This window comes from Genypterus blacodes, unplaced genomic scaffold (assembly GCF_046128005.1).
Source record: "Genypterus blacodes isolate CSIRO-AG114 ecotype Tasmania unplaced genomic scaffold, CSIRO-AGI_Gbla_v1 ptg000156l_1, whole genome shotgun sequence".
Taxonomy (NCBI): Eukaryota; Metazoa; Chordata; class Actinopteri; order Ophidiiformes; family Ophidiidae; genus Genypterus; species Genypterus blacodes.
In genome coordinates, this window is record NW_027466957.1 from 7885223 (window position 1) to 7904368 (window position 19146).

At 46.5% G+C, this 19146-nt stretch overlaps 2 protein-coding genes across 3 annotated transcripts; both read left to right on the top strand.

Moving 5' to 3' along the window:
- The first annotated feature begins 93 nt into the window (after positions 1-93).
- brpf1 (bromodomain and PHD finger containing, 1) lies at positions 94-9425 on the top strand. 2 transcript variants are annotated; one of them, XM_076166357.1, is made up of 17 exons: positions 94-317; positions 670-756; positions 1489-2267; positions 2703-2892; positions 2989-3276; positions 3435-3952; positions 4193-4385; positions 4497-4673; positions 4903-5031; positions 5168-5699; positions 6311-6619; positions 6739-7017; positions 7108-7255; positions 7468-7601; positions 8111-8226; positions 8372-8526; positions 9011-9425. In XM_076166357.1, the coding sequence occupies exons 3-17, from the start codon at positions 1534-1536 to the stop codon at positions 9192-9194; spliced, it is 4086 nt and encodes a 1361-aa protein (XP_076022472.1). In that variant the 5' UTR covers positions 94-317; positions 670-756; positions 1489-1533; the 3' UTR covers positions 9195-9425. The 2 variants fall into 2 exon arrangements, with proteins under 2 accessions (XP_076022472.1, XP_076022471.1); XM_076166356.1 differs by lacking the exon at positions 670-756.
- Positions 9426-12153: 2728 nt separating this feature from the next.
- On the top strand, positions 12154-18004 carry LOC143013404 (uncharacterized). Its single transcript, XM_076167024.1, has 17 exons — positions 12154-12588; positions 12814-12829; positions 12962-13042; positions 13135-13238; positions 13336-13401; positions 13489-13591; positions 13736-13884; positions 14004-14072; positions 14164-14230; positions 14808-14989; positions 15074-15121; positions 15207-15252; positions 15637-15788; positions 15883-15951; positions 16037-16088; positions 16229-16336; positions 16455-18004. The coding sequence occupies exons 1-17, from the start codon at positions 12514-12516 to the stop codon at positions 17441-17443; spliced, it is 2376 nt and encodes a 791-aa protein (XP_076023139.1). The 5' UTR covers positions 12154-12513; the 3' UTR covers positions 17444-18004.
- Positions 18005-19146: the final 1142 nt, after the last annotated feature.

Here is a 19146-nt window from a genome sequence, read left to right on the forward strand (position 1 = left end):
TATTGGTCTAAACATACTTTCACGGCCCGTTTTAATTTTAAAACCGGAAAATATATCCTTCTTTGGAGGGCGAATGTGTCAGCCCGCGTTTACGGTGCACAGCAATGGCTTCCCCTTTTGTTCGCTTGAGTTCCTGATTTATTCCCAACATAATGTGATGGTTGGGATGTAATATTTGTTTTTAAAACATTAACATACACTATCGGGATTATTCCTGTGATCTCATGTGGGATTATCCGATGAATTAAACTGAATCTGTAACGCTTCTGCTCTGCTGTGGCGTTCACGGAGCACGCAGCCTGGAGGAACGTGGAGTAGTAAGTGTTTATGCTCCCGATATGTAAACCTACAACGGCTTGGCTCATATTTCACTGTTTTGGAAGCTAAATTCAATTTCTACATCCATTTTTAATATTCTTCATGTTAACACGTTGCTACCACAAGTCACTGAATTATTAAAGGAATCGTTACAAACAAACGTGATCGTTTTTCCTCATATTCAATCAGCATTCCCAAACCGCTAATTTGTCAGATGGAAGGACAACTAATTTATTGATGGACCTTAATCAATTTATGAAGGAATACCCGTGATTACACTCACTACATTGCACTAATATGGTCCTAAATGAGATGTAGCTAGCGCCGCTTAACTGTCATTTTGCTGCTCAGGATCATGCATTCACGGGCTGAGGCTGAGCAGATTGTGGAGGGAAACACTAAAGGAGGCTGAATGGTCACACACACTCACACAACTGTGTATGTACGAGTCTCTGCTTTGTTATCTGCTAAATGAGTTTAAATGAAAGGTAACGTTAACATGTAGCACCTCAGTTTCTTCCTCTGTGTATATAACGTGAACATAGTGTTGATTTCAGCGTGCAAATGTGCAAAATCTCTTATTGTGCTGCATGCGATATTAAGAGTCGGTCAAAAGGAATAATAACTAACATTAGCCCAACTCTCCGGGAGATGTAGTTTCTGTTTGCAACACAGACTCGGTGTTGTTGTTTGCTAGCTGTAGTTAGCTTGCTGGCTAACAGCATCAGGCTGTTGTACTTCATTGTTTAAGGCTAGGGACATGCTAAAGCTAACGTTAGCTACATTCAGTCTTCGGCTTAAGTTTGGCGTTACCTCATTAACGACACTTTTTTATGTCCTAAAACCTATCGACCAAAGCCAGGGGGGGTTTATTATCTACAAACTAGACTGAAGTCGCGCTGTGTTGCACCGTAACAATAATACATCATGATTGGCAGCGTGAACTATTTGGCTGAATATCACTTCTTGTTTGAAGAAACAGAACAAACAGTCGCAATCTATTTATGTTGTGAAGATGTTTGTCCATCACGTGATTGCAACATAACAGGTGCACATGGAGCAGGCAGGGTTTGTGTTTGTGATGCCACAGTTCAGTGACAGACTGAACTCAAAACAACAATGAAGTCCTTGGCTGTGATCTGCTAATGTCCCTCTCTGTGTCTTATCTAGATGTAAACGTGAACAGCATCTGTCCCTGTGGTGGACGTTGGCACAATGGGGCTGGACTTCGATGTGAAGACATTCTGCCACAATCTCCGAGCCACCAAGCCCCCTTACGAATGCCCGGTGGAGACCTGCCGTAAGGTCTACAAGAGCTACAGTGGCATCGAGTATCATCTCTACCACTATGACCACGACAACCCCACTCCTGCACAGACTATGCCCCAGAAGAAGAGGAAGGGACGGCCTCCTCGCATGTCACTAGTGGGCTCGGGGGACGGGGAGGACGGTGGAGGTAAAGGAGGCGGGCCGGGGCACGGGGGGAACTCCCCGAGCAGTCCGAACCGGTCGGACGGTTCTAACTCCCCGGGCAGAGAGACAATGACCTACGCCCAGGCACAGCGCATGGTGGAGCTGGAGATCCAAGGACGCATTCACCGCATCAGCATCTTTGAGAGCATCGACGTGGTGTCAGAGGAGGACAGTGAAGCCGAGGACCCCCCGCCAGCTGGTACTGGCGGCGGAGGAGTGTGTAACGGCGGGGACAGCGGCGCCGGCGGCAGCGAGGCGGGAGGCAGTGGCAAGGACCGGCCCGACATCCCAGCTTCCAACGGGGGCAAAGCCACTCCGAAATCTGGGAAGCATAAGAGTAAAGAAAAGAAGAAGGATGGTTCATCTCATCACCACAGTGCTTCCTCTGGACCTGCAGTAAAGCTCCCTGAAGCCATCTTCAGAGAACTGGACCAGGAGAGACTGGATGCCCCTCCTCGACCCTTATCATACTACAGGTGAGCAAGGAGAACTAGACACAGGCAGGTCTGATGAATTTGTCTTGAATTGTGTTTAGAAAAGGAAATGAGATTCAGATGACATATAGATGTTGTTAGATGTACGTATGTCACATTTGAAACTTGTAATTAGAAGCAAAGGCCGTTCCAGTTATCAACTTTAAGTGGTCAATCAAAACACTGTTGAGTCAGAATTGGATGGCATGAGCGCCCTGCTTTTATTGAGCTGTAAGGTTTACCAGTCAACTTCCAACTCACCAGAAATATCTTCATTTAAATGGTTCGCTAGTCACCACTCCGTTTACATGTGACAGACATGTTGTTGCTTTTCCCCCGTCTTTGTTTTCAGCTCATGTCTGTGATATACTCTTCTCCCCATGTGTTCTATAGAGTAACATTTATTAATTTGCTCCTCGCTTCAACGATGGACTTTAGGTACATTGATAAGTCCGTGGAGGAGCTGGATGAGGAGGTAGAGTACGACATCGACGAGGAGGACTACATCTGGCTCGACATCATGAACGACAAGCGGCGACGCGATGGCGTGACACCGATCCCTCAGGAGGTCTTTGAATACCTCATGGACCGTTTGGAGAAGGAGTCCTACTTTGAGAGCCACAATAAGGTGCCTGATACGCTCACTGGACTGAAATGAACTGAAGTATTTCTAAAATACTTGTGCACTGATTCAAATTCCTTCCTCGCGCTTCCTTTCTCCCAGGCGGACCCCAGTACTCTGATCGACGAGGACGCCGTGTGCTGCATCTGTAACGACGGAGAGTGTCAGAACAGCAATGTCATTCTATTCTGTGACATGTGTAACCTGGCAGTACACCAAGAGTGCTACGGCGTCCCCTACATCCCAGAGGGCCAGTGGCTGTGTCGCCGTTGCCTGCAGTCGCCGAGCAGAGCTGTGGACTGTGCGCTGTGTCCCAACAAGGGAGGAGCTTTCAAACAGACAGACGACGCACGCTGGGCACATGTAGTTTGTGCGCTCTGGATCCCAGAGGTGGGTGCTTGTACCGCCACAGAGGATTGAGACACTTGCATGCAGTATAACAACAATCTCACAGCTTGTTTTGTCAGACTAAATGTATAAATTCAGTCATCATTTTCCTCTCAGCCTTTATAATATTGTAATGAACCTATTTTGCTGTATTTCCACAGGTCTGCTTTGCCAACACCGTCTTCCTGGAGCCGATCGATAGCATCGAGCACATCCCACCTGCACGCTGGAAGCTCACCTGCTACATCTGCAAGCAGCGCGGCTCAGGTGCCTGCATCCAGTGTCACAAAGCCAACTGTTACACAGCCTTCCACGTCACCTGTGCCCAGCAGGCGGGCCTCTACATGAAGATGGAGCCCGTAAGAGAGACGGGAGCCAACGGCACGTCTTTCAGCGTCCGCAAGACGGCCTACTGCGACATCCACACGCCGCCCGGCTCGGCACGGCCGTTGGCAGGAGTAGGAGGAGCCAGCATGGGTTCGTCCCACAGCGACGGGGAGCTGGACGACGACGACGAGCCCAGTATCGGCCACGACGACGACTCCAAGGGCTGGAGCTCAGAACGAGCCAAGAGAGCCAAGGCCAAGTCCAGGCTGAAGATGAAGAGAGCCAGGAAGATCTTAGCTGAGAGGAGGGCTGCTGCGCCTGTTGTGTCTGTGCCGTGCATACCTCCCCACAGGTAGCGATACACTTCCTGTTACACTTGAATGTGCTTTTAGAAGGCAAATACAAATATAAAGTGTTTACTTGTTGCTTTGTATATGACAGAAGCTGACAAAAGGTTGAAGTCCCTGTGTTTGCATGCCTCCACTGTGCCTGCTTAGATGTCCATAATATCTCCTGTTTTCTGTAGCCCATCTTCACCCACCGACCTTAGAAAGTACAAAAAATAAATGTTGTGATTTCCCCCCTCCCCCAGGCTCAGTAAAATCACCAGTAACTTGACGGTACCCAGGAAAAGCCAGTTTATGCAACGACTTCACAGCTACTGGACCCTGAAGAGGCAAAGCCGCAACGGCGTGCCTCTGCTGCGACGGCTCCAAACCCACCTGCAGTCACAACGCCATATTGAGCTCATCCCACCGCCACCGCCTCCATCGCAGCTTCCTCCGGTAACCACAATATTTAAGAAAAAGCAACATTTGGAATAGCAAAATCTACTGTACAGCAACGACTTGGTGACTCTGTGTCTAATACTCTCATTCTCTTGATGCTCCATTCAGTCGCCCAACACATTTGTGCCTGTGTGTGCCATGTTGGTGCCTCAGAGGGAGACTGAGGAGAAGCACTCTGCTTTGAAAGAGCAGCTAAAGGCGTGGCAGAGGTTAAGGCACGACCTGGAGAGAGCCAGGCTGCTGGTGGAGCTCATCCGCAAGAGAGAAAAACTCAAGCGGGAGACAGTAAGATTTACTGAGATTAGATGAGTTTCTCCCAGTAAAAGTAATCTGAACCCAATCGCCATCAGGGAGGTGGCATATTCTTATCCAACAGACTTCAGTTTGTAACATTTGTGCATTGAAACAGCATCCCAGTGTTTCCTGTCTGTTTCTACAGTAAAGTCCACCATCCATTTTAGCATTTGAGGCTTTTCTGCAGGTGTTTGTATTCAGTGAGTCTTTGTGTGTTCAGATTAAAGTGCAGCAGATGGCGCTAGAGATGGAGCTGACTCCCTTCCTGGTTCTGTTGAGGAGCACATTGGAGCAGTTACAGGAAAGGGACACAAACAACTTCTTCACTGAGCCTGTACCCCTGGCCGAGGTACACACACACACACACACACACACACACACACACACACACATTCTGTACACATCTTGATTGAACATCCTCTCTATGATTATGAGAGGTTATTTAAACACATGGGTGCCTTCCCCTCCCCCAACTCTCTCTCCAGGTACCAGACTACCTGGACCATATTGACACTCCTATGGACTTCCAGACCATGTGGAACCTTCTAGAGTCCCATCGCTACCTCACCTTTGAGGCATTTGAGGCTGACTTTGGCCTCATTGTCAACAACTGCCTCAAGTACAACGCTAAGGACACAGTCTTCTATCGCGCAGCCCTGCGGCTCAGAGAGATGGGCGGCGCCGTCATAAGGACGGCTCGGCGCCACGCAGAGCGGATCGGCTTTGACTATGAAACGGGCATGCACCTCCACCGAGAACCAAGCCCAGAGTCTCAGCACAACCTAGAGAGAGACAGAGAAAGAGAACGAGAGAGAGAGCGGGAGAGGGAGCGGGAGCGAGAAAGGGACAGGGACCGGGACCGAGAAAGAGACAGAGACAGAGACCGGGACAGGGAGCGAGACAGAGACCGGGACCGGGAGCGAGACAGAGACCGGGACCGAGACCGAGAACGGGACAGAGACAGAGACAGAGATCGAGATCGAGACAGAGAGCGAGCAATGTCCTCCAATGAGGATGGTAAGTGGCTACTTTTTCTTTCTTTCTTTTTGTTCACTGAGACATTCTTAATGGTCTAAGCCTCATCAACTAGAAGGGCACTGGTCAGAGTACATACCTCTGCCAAGGCCAAACCAGTCTGAGCACATGTTTTGGTGCATATGCAATACACCAATTTTCTTTTTGTTTAGATCTCGTTAATGTTTTTTAGAAAAAAAGCCCCAAATATAGAAAAAAAGTTATGTTGTTAAAATGTAAAAGGAAGTGGGAAAAAATGAATCCTTCATCTGCATCACTCAAAATGTGCTGTGTTTTGCTTGAGCTGCCCACTTTGTCATTAAAATGGGTTCATAACTTTGAGTAATCCTGCTGAGGATGAAAACACAAACTCCACGGAAAAGATGAAATAATGGGGAAGAAAGAAGACACAACATTTATGCTTACCGTGTGTTTCAGCAATCTGTGTACTCTTGTATCCGTGGAGTTTAAACAACAATGCGATGTCATGGCATGTTTTACTAAACTTCAGGCTCCAGGTTAATATGTCATCCGCAGGCAACAACAACACAGCGTGACTGCTCCGCTGTGCTCTGCTCCTTTAACGGCACTTTGTCTCCGACTCCCCCTCACAGACCTGCTGCTGCCGGAGAACAGGCGACGGCTCCCATTGGAGGAGCAGCTGCATTACCTGCAGGCTCGGTACGAGGAGGTCAGCTCCGGGAAGCACAGCATCGGTCAGTCCCGCCGGGCCAAAGCTCTGAGGAAGGAGATGGCGGTCGTTAAGAGGAAGCTCGCACACCAGCGGGAAGAAAGCTCCGGTATGGGGGTGAGGGACTCCGTGGGAGGAGGAGACAGGGGTTCTTTCCTTCCCCATCACCCGTCTTCCACTGGTCGCCACGACGAGGGGGGAGAGAGCAGCAGCCAGGAGATTGGTGGCAAAGGTCAGTCGAGCAATATGCATTAATAAAATTATACAAACGTAACTCTTCCAGCATTAGAGTTCATGTGATTGTAGTGATTACATTGTTGTATAAATACACTTCTCTCTCTCTCTGTGAAGATCTAGGCGTGTCCTCATCAGTGTTGGCTCCGGAGGTGGGCCGCCGGACCTCTGTCCTCTTCTCCAAAAAGAACCCGAAGATGGCCGGACCCCCCAAGAGGCCCGGACGTCCGCCCAAGAACCGCGACGCATGCTACCCGGGGAGCGGCGTGAGTCCCAGCCCCATCGGCCCCCCTCAGCTACCTATGCCTTCGCCGCCAAGGCAGAGGAAGAGACCCCGCAGCCCCCACAGCAGCTCCACCTCCGAGAGTGACAGCGAGAACGACGACCTACTGCCAGGTACAGCAAACGTGCCCATGTGTCTAACCGTGACACGCAGCTTACGTGTAGCTCACACATTATCACTATCTCTCTCCTTGTCTTTCTCAGGTTTGCCTAGTAACGGTTTTGATGGAGGAAACCAACCAGTGACGGAGAGCTTCCGCGTGTACAGGAACGAGAGGAGCCTCCCTCGTTCCAGCTCCGACTCTGAGTCTACAACAAGCAGCAGCAGCAGCGCAGCTTCTGATCGCACCAGGTGATTAGTGTACACACACACACACACACACACACACACACACACACACACACACACACACACACACACACACACACACACACACACGCGCGCGCGCTTCGGCGGGATGACAGAGCCGACCGAGCAGCACAGTCAAGGACAGCTCAAGGGTTTATGGCTTCTTTACGACACGATTAACAACTCTTATCTGTCTCCTCCTGATCTCTCATCAGCACCACACCCTCCAAGCAGGGCAGAGGCAAGACGTCGTTCCCCCGCTCGGCCTTCCAGGAGGACAGCAGCGAGGAAACGTCGGGGACGGAAAACGACTCCTACTCGGTCGGAGGGTCGCGCAGCGTTTCACACTGTAAGTATGAAATAGTCAATGACTGCTGCCTGGAACTATTTACGACCGCTGTAAACAAATAAAAGAAAGTACAGTGTTTCTGTAAATCGATCACAAAATGCAGAACCAGGACGTAGCCACTTGTCCTTGTCCTGGTTGATGTTACAAATGTTTGCTGTAAAACAAATTCCGATGAATTTGCTTTGTACAAGCAAGGACTAAATGTGAAGGATGAAAACAAAACACCAAGTTGGAGATGGCATTATGAATCATTTTACACATTTAATTTCAAATGATGACTCATGTAAAGAGGTTTTGGACGCCCACCCTGCCTCTGCTGTCTCATTGCCATGTGTGGCCGTACAGCATGTCGCCTATTGCCCGACACAGACACAAATCTTTGTATTTTCATTTTCACCCGTCGCAGGTGAGTGAGTTACCTTGACAGCGCGTATTGAAATCTAAATCTGTTATTTAGTGTGATTGTGTAATGCTGATCGTCGGCGTGTTGCTGCGTTTCTCGCTGTCAGTGGTGCGTAGCCGGGGGAGGTCGGGATGCTGGATGACCTCCGACGATTATTCCTCCCTGGAAGCTCTGGACCTGGTGTGGGCCAAATGCAGAGGCTATCCTTCATATCCTGCTTTGGTGAGACGCGTTTGGATGCAGCGTGCGACTCAGACCTTGTCATAATACACTGGTTACATGAGCCAACAATATAGGCGTCATGTAGTTTAATACCTGCTGCTGACTGTAATCTGCCCATTCTAACTCTGCCATCTTCTGCTTTCAGATTATTGACCCAAAGATGCCCAGGGAGGGTGTCTTCCACCGGGGTGTCCCCATCCCTGTGCCCCCCTTGGACGTGCTGAAGCTGGGGGAGCAGATGACCCAGGAGGCCAGGGAGCACCTGTTCCTCGTGCTCTTCTTTGACAACAAAAGAACCTGGTCCGTGTTCTGTCTCATCTGTACTTTTCTGTGTTTGTCTTTTTGACCTCCTAAAAACACAAGACGAAGCACAAAAAACGCTTCCTTTGTTACTGGATGTGTTCACACAAGTGTGTTTGCAGCAAGTTCAAAGGAACTGACAGTCAGTACTGAAGCACTAGACAGCAAACGCACTCAGCAGAAATAGGGCAAGTGTGGTTTTAGAGAACTGAAGAGAAGGGGAAAAAACATGTATTTGTTTTAGGTCACAGTTTGCTGTGCAATCATTCAATGTCTGTTACTCAATTTGTCTTTTCAAACCTCTGAACTCTTACTAAGCAGCAGCAACCCAATGTTCTTGTGTTAAGTCTAACATGAAATAATCTGTCCTCTTCCGAACTTAAATTGCATTTTCAACAAGCTACACATTCTGGTCTCAATAGCTGGGACACATGGGACACATTTGAGTGGCTATTGACAGCTTTTTGTGTGTGTCTACATGCAGGCAGTGGCTGCCGCGCTCTAAACTGGTGCCGCTCGGTGTGGACCAAGAACTGGACAAAGAGAAGATGCTGGAGGGCAGGAAATCCAATATTCGCAAGTCTGTACAGGTGGCCTACCACCGGGCCATGCAGCACCGCAGTAAGGTGCAGGGAGACCCCAGCAGCGAGACCAGTGACAGTGACTGAACATGAACACACACACACACACACACATAAAGCACACAAATCTCACGTGTTGGTTCTTGTGGTGTGTATGTTTCTCACTCGAGAACCCATCCCTACATCCTGGAACAGAGGAAACAGTGCCAGTAACACCACTAGATCGGCCCCAAGATACATGCATGCACACGCATTCAAATCCGTATTTAATCTGACATGTAAAATATTGTATTTAAGAGAATTGAAAATTGAATTTAAGAGAGTTGGAAAAAGTGGGAAAAAAATCATGATTTAGAATATTCTGTGTATGTGGTTGATAAATGTTTATTAAGAAATGAGAGGATGGTTTACAGCACCAAGAAATGAAAATAGTATTACACTATGACGCATACATGCAGTCTCTGCCTCTCCCCCAGCAGTCTGGCATACACGCGCATTCATACGAAACATGCATTTGAACGAGGATCGGCATGTGTACGGCTGTGAGCTGCGTCCCTCCAGCAGGACGTCTTCATCTCCACTGGACACCTTCCTTGGAATCCGACCCGGTGCTAGTGTCCAGGCGTCTGTCAGGAGCACAAAGTGACCACAACTGTGGGCAAACCACCTTCCTGTTATTTATTCCACTGGTTCTACTTAACAAGGTCCACAGGCTTGTTTCATCATGGACGATATTTCTAATCACTCCAGCTACACAAGCTACTATTGTGTCGTACGTTTGTCTATCACTGTGTCTATCCTGTCCTGTTTTTACAGTTTTGTTAATGTACGTCTGTTTGCAGGCTGGTCAATGAATAATGAGGACTAAATAGAAACACATGATTGCCTAACTGTCTGTTTTAGTCTCAGGCTGATGGCTTTAGAACTTTTATATATACAGATTGCATAAAGATAGAACTTTAATAAAAAAAAAGATTGTTTTTTACACTTCTGGGTTGTGGTTACTATGTCTAAGTGGAACTCTGTGCAGCAGAACAACCTGATCCACCCACCCTGTGGAATTCTAATTCTTCAATTAGAGGGAACAAGGAAACATTTACAGGAACATTCTCAGGGAAGTTAACGCCATTTTTAACAACTGGACCATATCTGTAACCACACTGAGAGTGTGCTCTGGCCACAGGGTTGCATCAGCAAGAGTTCCGTTCCAAGACATGATAAGAGCAAGTTGTGTGTGCGTGTGTTTCGAGTGCTTGCACACGTGTGATCTGAGGGTGTGACAATGAAATGACAATGCATGAAACCTCATTCTGGTTCTGCAGGTTTATGCAACCTACTGTATGTACTACACGTGCTCAGCTTACACTTGCTCTACTGTTCTGTCAGCCTCTATGTAACATATACTACTCATACACACCTTCAGTGTCTCATTATATTGTATGTGTGTCTGACAGCAGAATTGCTTAGTCATTCATATGAGCAACCAAGCCCAGCAATTTCAAACTTAACATGCAAGAGGTCATTTACAAGCATGTGACAAATATCATCTTTGATTCCAAAAATCTATTTGAATATGATCCCTCCCCCGTCCTTCAACATGACTGTGTTTACTGGAAGGGGGTTTTGACCCGAGGTAACAGATCAAAAGAGCAGAATGAAACTGGAAAGTCACATCACTGTGCAGCTGTATGTCAAATGTGTCAAAGCAGTCAAACACTGAGCTACAGGATGACATAACACAGTCACAACAATACTAGACGATGATATTTTCAACATGTTAAGATTCATGGTTATTATTGCCTCATGACGGACATTTTACTTGCTCTGTGAGCTCATTTGGCCGATGACAGATCAGGCCCAGTGACAAATGTGAAACAGCCAAAACCACCGTTATCTGTAAGTCTTTCCACATATGATAAAGATCCCGCACCAATTAACACCCACACGCCTCAAAGTAGATTTCCTCTGAGCATCACTTTTGCATATAACCGAGTAGCTGAAAGCATCTTAAAGGTAACTGCTTCCTTCCATGAACAACATACGCAAAGTGGAAACAGAAGAGCGTCACTCAGTGGTTTTCATCTCGACGACACACAGGTTAAACCAAAGGCCTTGTGGCGATGTACTATTCTGTCTGTCTGCCCTCTGCCAAGGCAAAGTTTCCATTTGTAATTGTAACCATCACAACTGCTTTCCACACACGGACGCACACACACACGTCTGCTTGACCTAATCCAGTGGTTCTCAAAGTGGGGGGCGCGACCTCCGGGGGGGGGGGGGGGGGGGGCGTTTCCGTTCCACGAATATGAATGAGGCGATACGTTTCGCTGCAGGAGAATGAGCATACAGAGCGCCCCCAGTCAGACCAATCAGCAGTCCCGTATTGTTTTATATTGTCTTGGGGGTCCTACTGTCCGTAACTTTCCCCGGCAAGCGCGGGCGCCGGAAACGTCACGGACAACACGTTTTAGCTTTTAGATTATTTCCGGCCACCGGGACCAACGTCCAAAAACACCAGTGTCTCTGGCACCCCCTGTAACTTGGGGGAACGATTGTTTCCGGCCACCGGGACCCGAATGATTATTTTTTTGGGACCACCGGGACCACCGTCCGAAAACCCCGGTTCCGGGTTCCTTCCTGAATGAAGGATTGTGGTGTGTGACTAAATTTGAGCTGTGTGTGTGTGTGTATGTGTGTGTGTGTGTACGTGTGTGTACGTGTGTTTCTGATGACCCAAGTCTTCTTAAGTGTCTAATTCACTTATTTATTTTACATTCTATTGTTCTTTAGACAGGAGTGGTAGAATGTGCGGATGGTTTTAACTACAACTTCATTTTCCTTTCTTGTTTTTTTTTACTTTTATGTACCACAACAAATACAAAACAATTACAGTTTTTTAAGCTATAGTTCATATATATTACCTACAAAGAGTTAGGGTTAGGGTTAGGGTTTAAAGGGAATAATGAATTATGTCTTTTAAGCTTTTATTTCAGTATCTGTGTTGACATTGTCGCTCTAACTCCTCTCGTGCGCTCGTGTCGTGCTGTCGCGAGAGGAGAGGCGGGGTCGAGGCTAATTACTCACGCACCTACTTTGTTGTAGTTGTTTTAACGAAACCACCTTTTTTAGTCATTCTGACTCAATTTGGAAACACATACGCCGGAAGCCCCACAGGCAGTCACTTAGTCAGCACTCAGCAGTGTGTATGAGTGTGTATGAGTGTATGTGTGTTGGCACACTTCACCCCGACGCTTCAATCTCGGGACAAACAGCGAGGAGACATGGTTCATCACAGCCGGACACTGGTGGCTGGGATATAATCTACTGGATCATAATCTGCTGGTTCATAATGTGCTTGGTTATAAACGAGCGCGTTTCTCCGTTTAAATGAGGTTTACGCGTTAAAATGCGTATTGGCGCCGCTTTGGCATTTGTTGTCTTCGCGCTGTGTCCATTGCGCCTGGATGGCATAACATGTCAGGTGAGTTCATAGCTATCCATCTATCTATCTATCCATCTATCTATCTATCTATCTATCTATCTATCTATCTATCTATCTATCTATCTATCTATCCTCCTTTTAAGTTTTGACATGATAATTAAAGACCTAATATTAAATTTAATGTAGTTTAAATCACAATTGTATGTTTTTAAGTGCATATCTTTGCGGTGACCTCACTTTATCTTTCTCTTGCACTTATTCCAGCTGAGATATCAAACCGGTAAGTTGTGGAGTGAATGTTGCATGTTCACCATTGTGTGTGTGTGTGTGTGTGTGTGTGTGTGTGCTGCCATTATTTTCAATTTATAGAGTCTATCATCAAATCTGAGCCCTGTCTTCTTTGTTCGGGCAGATTATGTGAAGGGACACTGTCCTCTGAAACTGTCAGAGGACAATCGATGTCTCACTGTGCGTGCCTGGATGAGAGCTGAAGGTATGGAATGAAATCACAGCAGCAACACATTCACGCATAAAGGACACATTCTTCACTTCACCTCTATGTCTTTGCCCCGTTCTCTCCCCCAGACTTCTCCAACAAAGTCAAGATTGAAATCGTCACATCCCATAGGATCACAATACGGCCGCGCATGAAGAAGTTTAAGGAGATGATGAAGGAGAGGAAAATAAAGGTGGGACACGATACACACATATGTGAAATGCCACAACAAGCAGCCATGTAGTTTTTAATGCATTATCTCTCTTTCTCTTCTATTCTCTCTTTCCTAGTCTCGCTTTAATGGATATGAACCAGACTGCATCAAGTGCCCCACGAGTGCAAACGGCTCTGCCCTGGTACCACTCATCTCCAGTAGAGTTCATTAGGATGATGATGATGATGATGATGGTGGTGATGATGATTTTTCTTCTTTCCATTTTCAGTGGGAGCTGGTGAGTGATTGCATCTCCTCCGAAACAGGAAGTGTAGTATCAGCGTCTTACATCACCACATCAAATACCTGCAGAGAGAGTTTCCGAGTACCAGGTAATGAGAATTGACACGTTCCCCGCATGTCTCGTGTCTCGTGTCGTCTTTTCTCTTCCTCCTCTTTTCCGCTCTAACCCCCTAAGCCCGTGCAGCAGAGTGTGTGTGATCTGTCCTTGTCTTTGTGTGTTTCCTCTGCTCTAGTTCCGGTGCCAAAGTTTAACGTGTCTGCCGATCAGCGGTCTAAGTCTGTCAGCGTGCATGTGGAGCCTGGGGAGAAGGTGAACGCCAGGCTGTGTTACAGACAGAACCGATACACCTGCCTCGCCGGGGCCAATTCCAGCCTCATCACTGTAAGTGTGAGGGACACGTTTGCCATTCTGCATCACCATCATGCCTTATACACAAACACACACTGAACACACACACAAAGAAAGAAAGTGATGGGTGTTTTCCTTTGTGTTCTTTCCAGATCGATCCGTCTCAGTCTCCTTCAGCTCTTATCCAGATGGAGTACTTGCTGCCATGTGTGTGTGTGGAGGTACATTTTCTCACACTGGTAGATCAAATATTGACATTCTTCAGTTGGGTGAGTCTGTTTTCCCTCTTACATGTCTTATTTGAAACTGCAGGTGTACTACACATTTCCGGATGCTGACCGATTCATGAAGTGCCCATTTGAAGAGGAAACCCTCATAGGTAAGCGTGACGAACGACTCATGAGTCAGGATAAGATCAGATAAAAGCTGTAGGTCGTGTGAGCTGCTCATTTAGAACGAATCAGCTGATTAGAAAACATAACTACAAAAGAAATGTGTTCAATGTATGGCTTTATCATGAATGACATTTTGAGCTGAGTCTGCAGCTGTAGGATATTGGATTCAGAGGGTCATGTACTGATGTAGTGATCCCACACACAGGAAACAGGAAACACGCTGTATCTTTGATGTAACGCAAACAGTTATAGACGATAACAGATGTCGTTTCTCTGCGCTGCTTAATGAACCTTGCTCTAGTTTCTTCCTTTGATGTGTTCTCTGATAAATATGGACACATACACACACACACACACACACACACACACAGATATGTGCAGACGGAGGCAGAAGTGGTGGAGGACGCTGTCAATACATTCAGCTCTCATTTGTGGCGTTTCCTTTCATCGTATTAACTGCTTGCTATGATGTAGTTTATGCAGACGTCATTCATTTCAGATGGTTGTCGCCGTGTTGTTTCCATGATGATGTAAATACAATCGTCTATATTACCTCAACAGATGTCAGGGACGTGTGGCTCAGCATCAACGCCTTTGTGTACGAGTCCAGCATCGTCTGGCACTTCAAGTGTCCGCCCCATGACCTGAAGCTCTCTGCCTCCCTCTGCTGGCGCCATCATGAACATCTCTGCACACGTGTACTCAACTCGACTCTGAGCGACATGGAGGATAGTTACAGGCTGGTAACTACGGCACGACTGAAGGCGATGGAGGCGTGAGTGAACATAATGAATCTTTCTCTAACGGCCACTGTGTCTCCTCAACAGAAATATAACACAAGTGCTGTGGACAAACACCCTCAGATGTGTGTGCAGGTGAGAGACGTCCCTGTGTGTGTGCGTGTGTGTGTGTGTGTGTCCTCCAGTTGACATGAGCTTATCCGTGCTTCCATCTTTACAGTTCTCTCTACAAGGCGTCCATCATGTCTCGTGTCCATTCCAGTCTGGTGAGTTTAACAAGTTTTACATTTTTTTCATTTCATTCAAAAAACGTTGTTTCATTGTTTTTATTTGATTATAGTTTATTTTCTTATTTCATTGTTTAATGTTGTTGTTCGTGCTATAATTTATTATCCTATTTATCCTTATTTTTATTTATACACATTTTTTCTATTGATTAATCATCGCTCAATTTTTTTTCCACTTTTTTATTGTACCATGCATAAAATTGTCACCATTCGTCTCATGGTATCTGTAGTATCTTAAATCTATATTGTGTATTAAACTCACTTTGCTGCAAAAGTGCAGTACAAATAAAGTTTGATTGATTGATTGATTGATTGATTGATTGTTTGATGTTTTTTGCCTCCCTCCCTCCTCCTCCTCTGCAGATATGTCTTCATGGAAGGTGGACGTTGGTCCGGGCAGGCAGAGCATCTTCCTGTATCTCACCTCCTCTTCCCCTGCAGAGTTTTCAGCCCAATTCTGCGTGCTGAACGAGAGCGTATGCACACCCAAAGGCCGTGTTCACTCAGTGAGAATGGTGAGGAGATGTTTGTGCCGCCTGTAGGAATGAACTGATGAATTTGTTAGATTGTCCTGTGTATGAGTGTGTGATCCATCTGTGCGTGTTACAGGAAGGGAACAGCGCTGAGATGCAGGTGAATCTGCCTCTTCCGTTTGTGGCAGAGAAGCTGTGCATGCAGGTAGAACTCAACACAAACGTCTTCCTAGAGTCACGGTGCATCTCCTTCTTTATTTTCCTCAGTTTTCCAATCTACTCCTCTGCAGGTGTGGCAGTCAGATCCAGCTCTGCAAGGGAAAAGAATCCTGTGCCCAGACTGTGAGTCTACTGATCTCTCTCACACACACACACACACACACACACACACACACACACACACGCACACACACACACACACACACACACAGACACATGCACATTATCCCTCGTGGATCCATAACATTCCTATGTTTCCACAGATACACACAGGAGATTTGGTGTATTTGCTGTAGCAGCTTTGGTCTGTGTGATTATTGTTGCATTACTTGGAATCTTCATACATCGACTGACCAAGAACAGAGGGGCAGGTGAGTTTCCTTGCCTCCATATCAATATGACTTTATTTATTTGTCTTTGAGTCATGATGGCAGCTCTTAATATTGTAGGAATGACTGACATGTATGTTCTTGCTTCCCACACCTTGAGGTTGGTTATGTATCCAGAAACCAGTGCTGCTGGTGTGCTCATCAGACCAGTCTGCCCACGTGTCTGCAGTGTGTGCTCTGGCCTCCATCCTGCAGGGGGAGCTTTGTGCAGCAGTGCGCATGGCTTTGTGGGCCCAAAGCTCACAAAAGCAAGCCGGTGGCAGAAGTGTGGCGGATCTGGGCCCAATTCCTTGGCTCTATGGGCAATGGGAAGCTGTGCGCAAGGCAGAAGGAAAAGTACTGATTATATGGAGTCCTGAAGCCAAGACGTCCTACGCGAAGCAGCGCCAGGAGTGGCTAAGTATGAATAAGAATGAGAGAAAGAAGGAAAATCATGAGGACACTATAGTGGGACAGAAGAAGCTCGGTGTGGAGCTGGAGCAGGATTGGAAAGTAAATGGAAGTGGCTTGGGAAAAGGCAGAAAAGCCAAATCTGCCGGGAAACGTGATTGTGCTAAATTAAATGATGACAAAGAGTCGAGCCTGGAGAATGAGCCCTCTTTGGTGATAGGGCCTGTATTTACAGCTGCTTTGGCCTGCCTAGAGGGGGCGCTGCAGGACTGCAAGGGTCACGGAGTTGCCCTCGTCTACTTTCAGGGCCTTGGCCACAGCAGGGACATCCCAAAGTGTCTCCGAGGCGTCCCACGATACTGCTTGCCACAGGACTTCAGGGGTTTGATACAGGAGCTGGACGGGACAATAAATGAGACTAGTAGCGGTAAATACAGGTGGCACTGCTGGCCCAGACTCCTGTCCAAAGTGGTGTCCCTGTGGTTGTCACGGCAGCTGGCGCACAGACTACAAAAACTGCTACCTCAGATTCAACAAAATGAAACGTCCGGACCGAGGCTGACTTCATCGGCCAGAACAGTGTCAGCTAGGAGACAGAACCGGCTCAAGTTGCCACTATCGAAGGGACGAAGCGTAGGAGAGCAGGAGCCTCTCCGCGGGTCCCCATGGAGAGGAGCATCTCACATTACAGCCATCTGAACGAGACAGAGACTGTTGTTCTCCTTCAAAATGGACACGATGTTGTTTTGACGCCGTACTGAACACCCACCTCAACCGCCTTATCTCTGTTTTCAACTGTTATGAAAATCTGTTTTTGCAAATGTCACACTGATCCTGTATACGGCCTCTGTTATTCAGGCTAATGTTAAGCTGTAGCATGGCTTCACATTTCCATACATAGACTGCAACAGAACAGTGGAGAGATTCACCGACTCGGTCTCATAAATGTATGAATGTTCGACTGACGGCTTGTGTTTGCATTGCAGCTCGTTACACTGGACTCAAGCAACATGTGAATACAATCAGTAAGCGCCCAGCACCTCTTGATAATAATCTATAATATGAGGGCATTGGACCAAGACAAGCTGCATGCACTTCCACTTTTATGGCAGGAATCTAATGATCAGCCAACTGTAAAATGTTAATGCAAATGAGCTTTTAACTGTCTACGTGACCTGATCCACACCGTCCTGTCATGGACAATGGTTTGATCAGCAGATTACAGTTTTTGTTATGAACAAATGTAAAGCAATAAATATGTTTTTATTCAAATTTGTTTTTATTTTATGTGTTTTAGTGGGGCTAAGAAGTAAGGTATGTTGATTATGATTAAGACAATAACCTGTCGAATTTCATCTTTGAGAGACAATTGTAGAGGTCATTGAAGGGCTGCTCGGCCTTGGTGGCGGTATGTGCTCTCTCAGGGCCTTCTAGTTTAAGATTAATGAGATTACAAGTGATTACAGGTGAACAAAACCAAATAAAAATAAACCCCCAATAGGTCCAGATTCAAAAACATAAAAATGCTTGTAAAGTTGCGCAACTAATTCTCTGTGTCTTCCTCACAGTCTTCCTGGCTGATTGATGCCGGTATAGATCTTCACGGTACATTTAATTCTCTTCAGTTCAATTCCTGCGATGCCTGACGACCCATAGCATAACAACAGGGAGCACTGTTCATATGACCTGTTAATCAGCATCGTAGTGCTATAGTTTACAACACCTGACATTTTGACAGTTTGACACGTCCTTCAACAATAACGTCTAATACTCATTCCTGCTGCACAAGGTTAGTGAGGAGCACAAAGGCTTTTAGATTAAAGATCAACCTTACTCATTATCTCCATTTCAGCACAGAGGAGTGACACAACATAGGACTTTGTGACTGCTGAGCTCTGCCAAACTTTGTGGGTATGCCTGGAATGTAAAACATCTTACAGTCTCTACTTTACTCAGTTTACTCACATTTCATTAGATCATAGCTATACTATACTCTATATTGAAGGTGAACAAGGACTTTGTAGATTTGTCACTGGTTTTATTAACACAGGTGTTAATAAGCAGGTAAGGTACTAATGTCACCGATTTAATTTACACTCTATCCCTTTGAATAATGGTTAATTATTAAACTGAACCACTTCAACTGAAAACAGAACAACACTTCCTTTAGTAGTAAGACCTTGATAGTCAAGGTTCATGTGAGGTCGCTGGCTTAAGTCCTGCAATGTAACGCCAGACGGCAGCCACATGACCTTGATCAGCACTGTACTGCCCATTTACTCATTGTGAGAGATCAAGAAGAATCCATTAAGTCACAAACAGAAAAGCGGACAGACACAATCTAAAGTCCTGGTATACTGTAAATGGCAACACTGTACTAGCAGTCTGTGTTCAGACCTGTA

Excerpts from the sequence above, each read along its gene's own strand:
- brpf1 (XM_076166357.1), top strand. The coding sequence starts at position 1,534 with ATGGGGCTGGACTTCGATGTGAAGACATTCTGCCACAATCTCCGAGCC. Across the intron at positions 3,277-3,434 it reads GTGCGCTCTGGATCCCAGAG|GTCTGCTTTGCCAACACCGT; the intron begins GTGGGTGCTTGT and ends GTATTTCCACAG. Across the intron at positions 8,227-8,371 it reads ATCCTTCATATCCTGCTTTG|ATTATTGACCCAAAGATGCC; the intron begins GTGAGACGCGTT and ends TTCTGCTTTCAG.
- LOC143013404 (XM_076167024.1), top strand. The coding sequence starts at position 12,514 with ATGCGTATTGGCGCCGCTTTGGCATTTGTTGTCTTCGCGCTGTGTCCA. Across the intron at positions 14,990-15,073 it reads TGGAGGATAGTTACAGGCTG|AAATATAACACAAGTGCTGT; the intron begins GTAACTACGGCA and ends TCTCCTCAACAG. Across the intron at positions 16,337-16,454 it reads GACCAAGAACAGAGGGGCAG|GTTGGTTATGTATCCAGAAA; the intron begins GTGAGTTTCCTT and ends CCACACCTTGAG.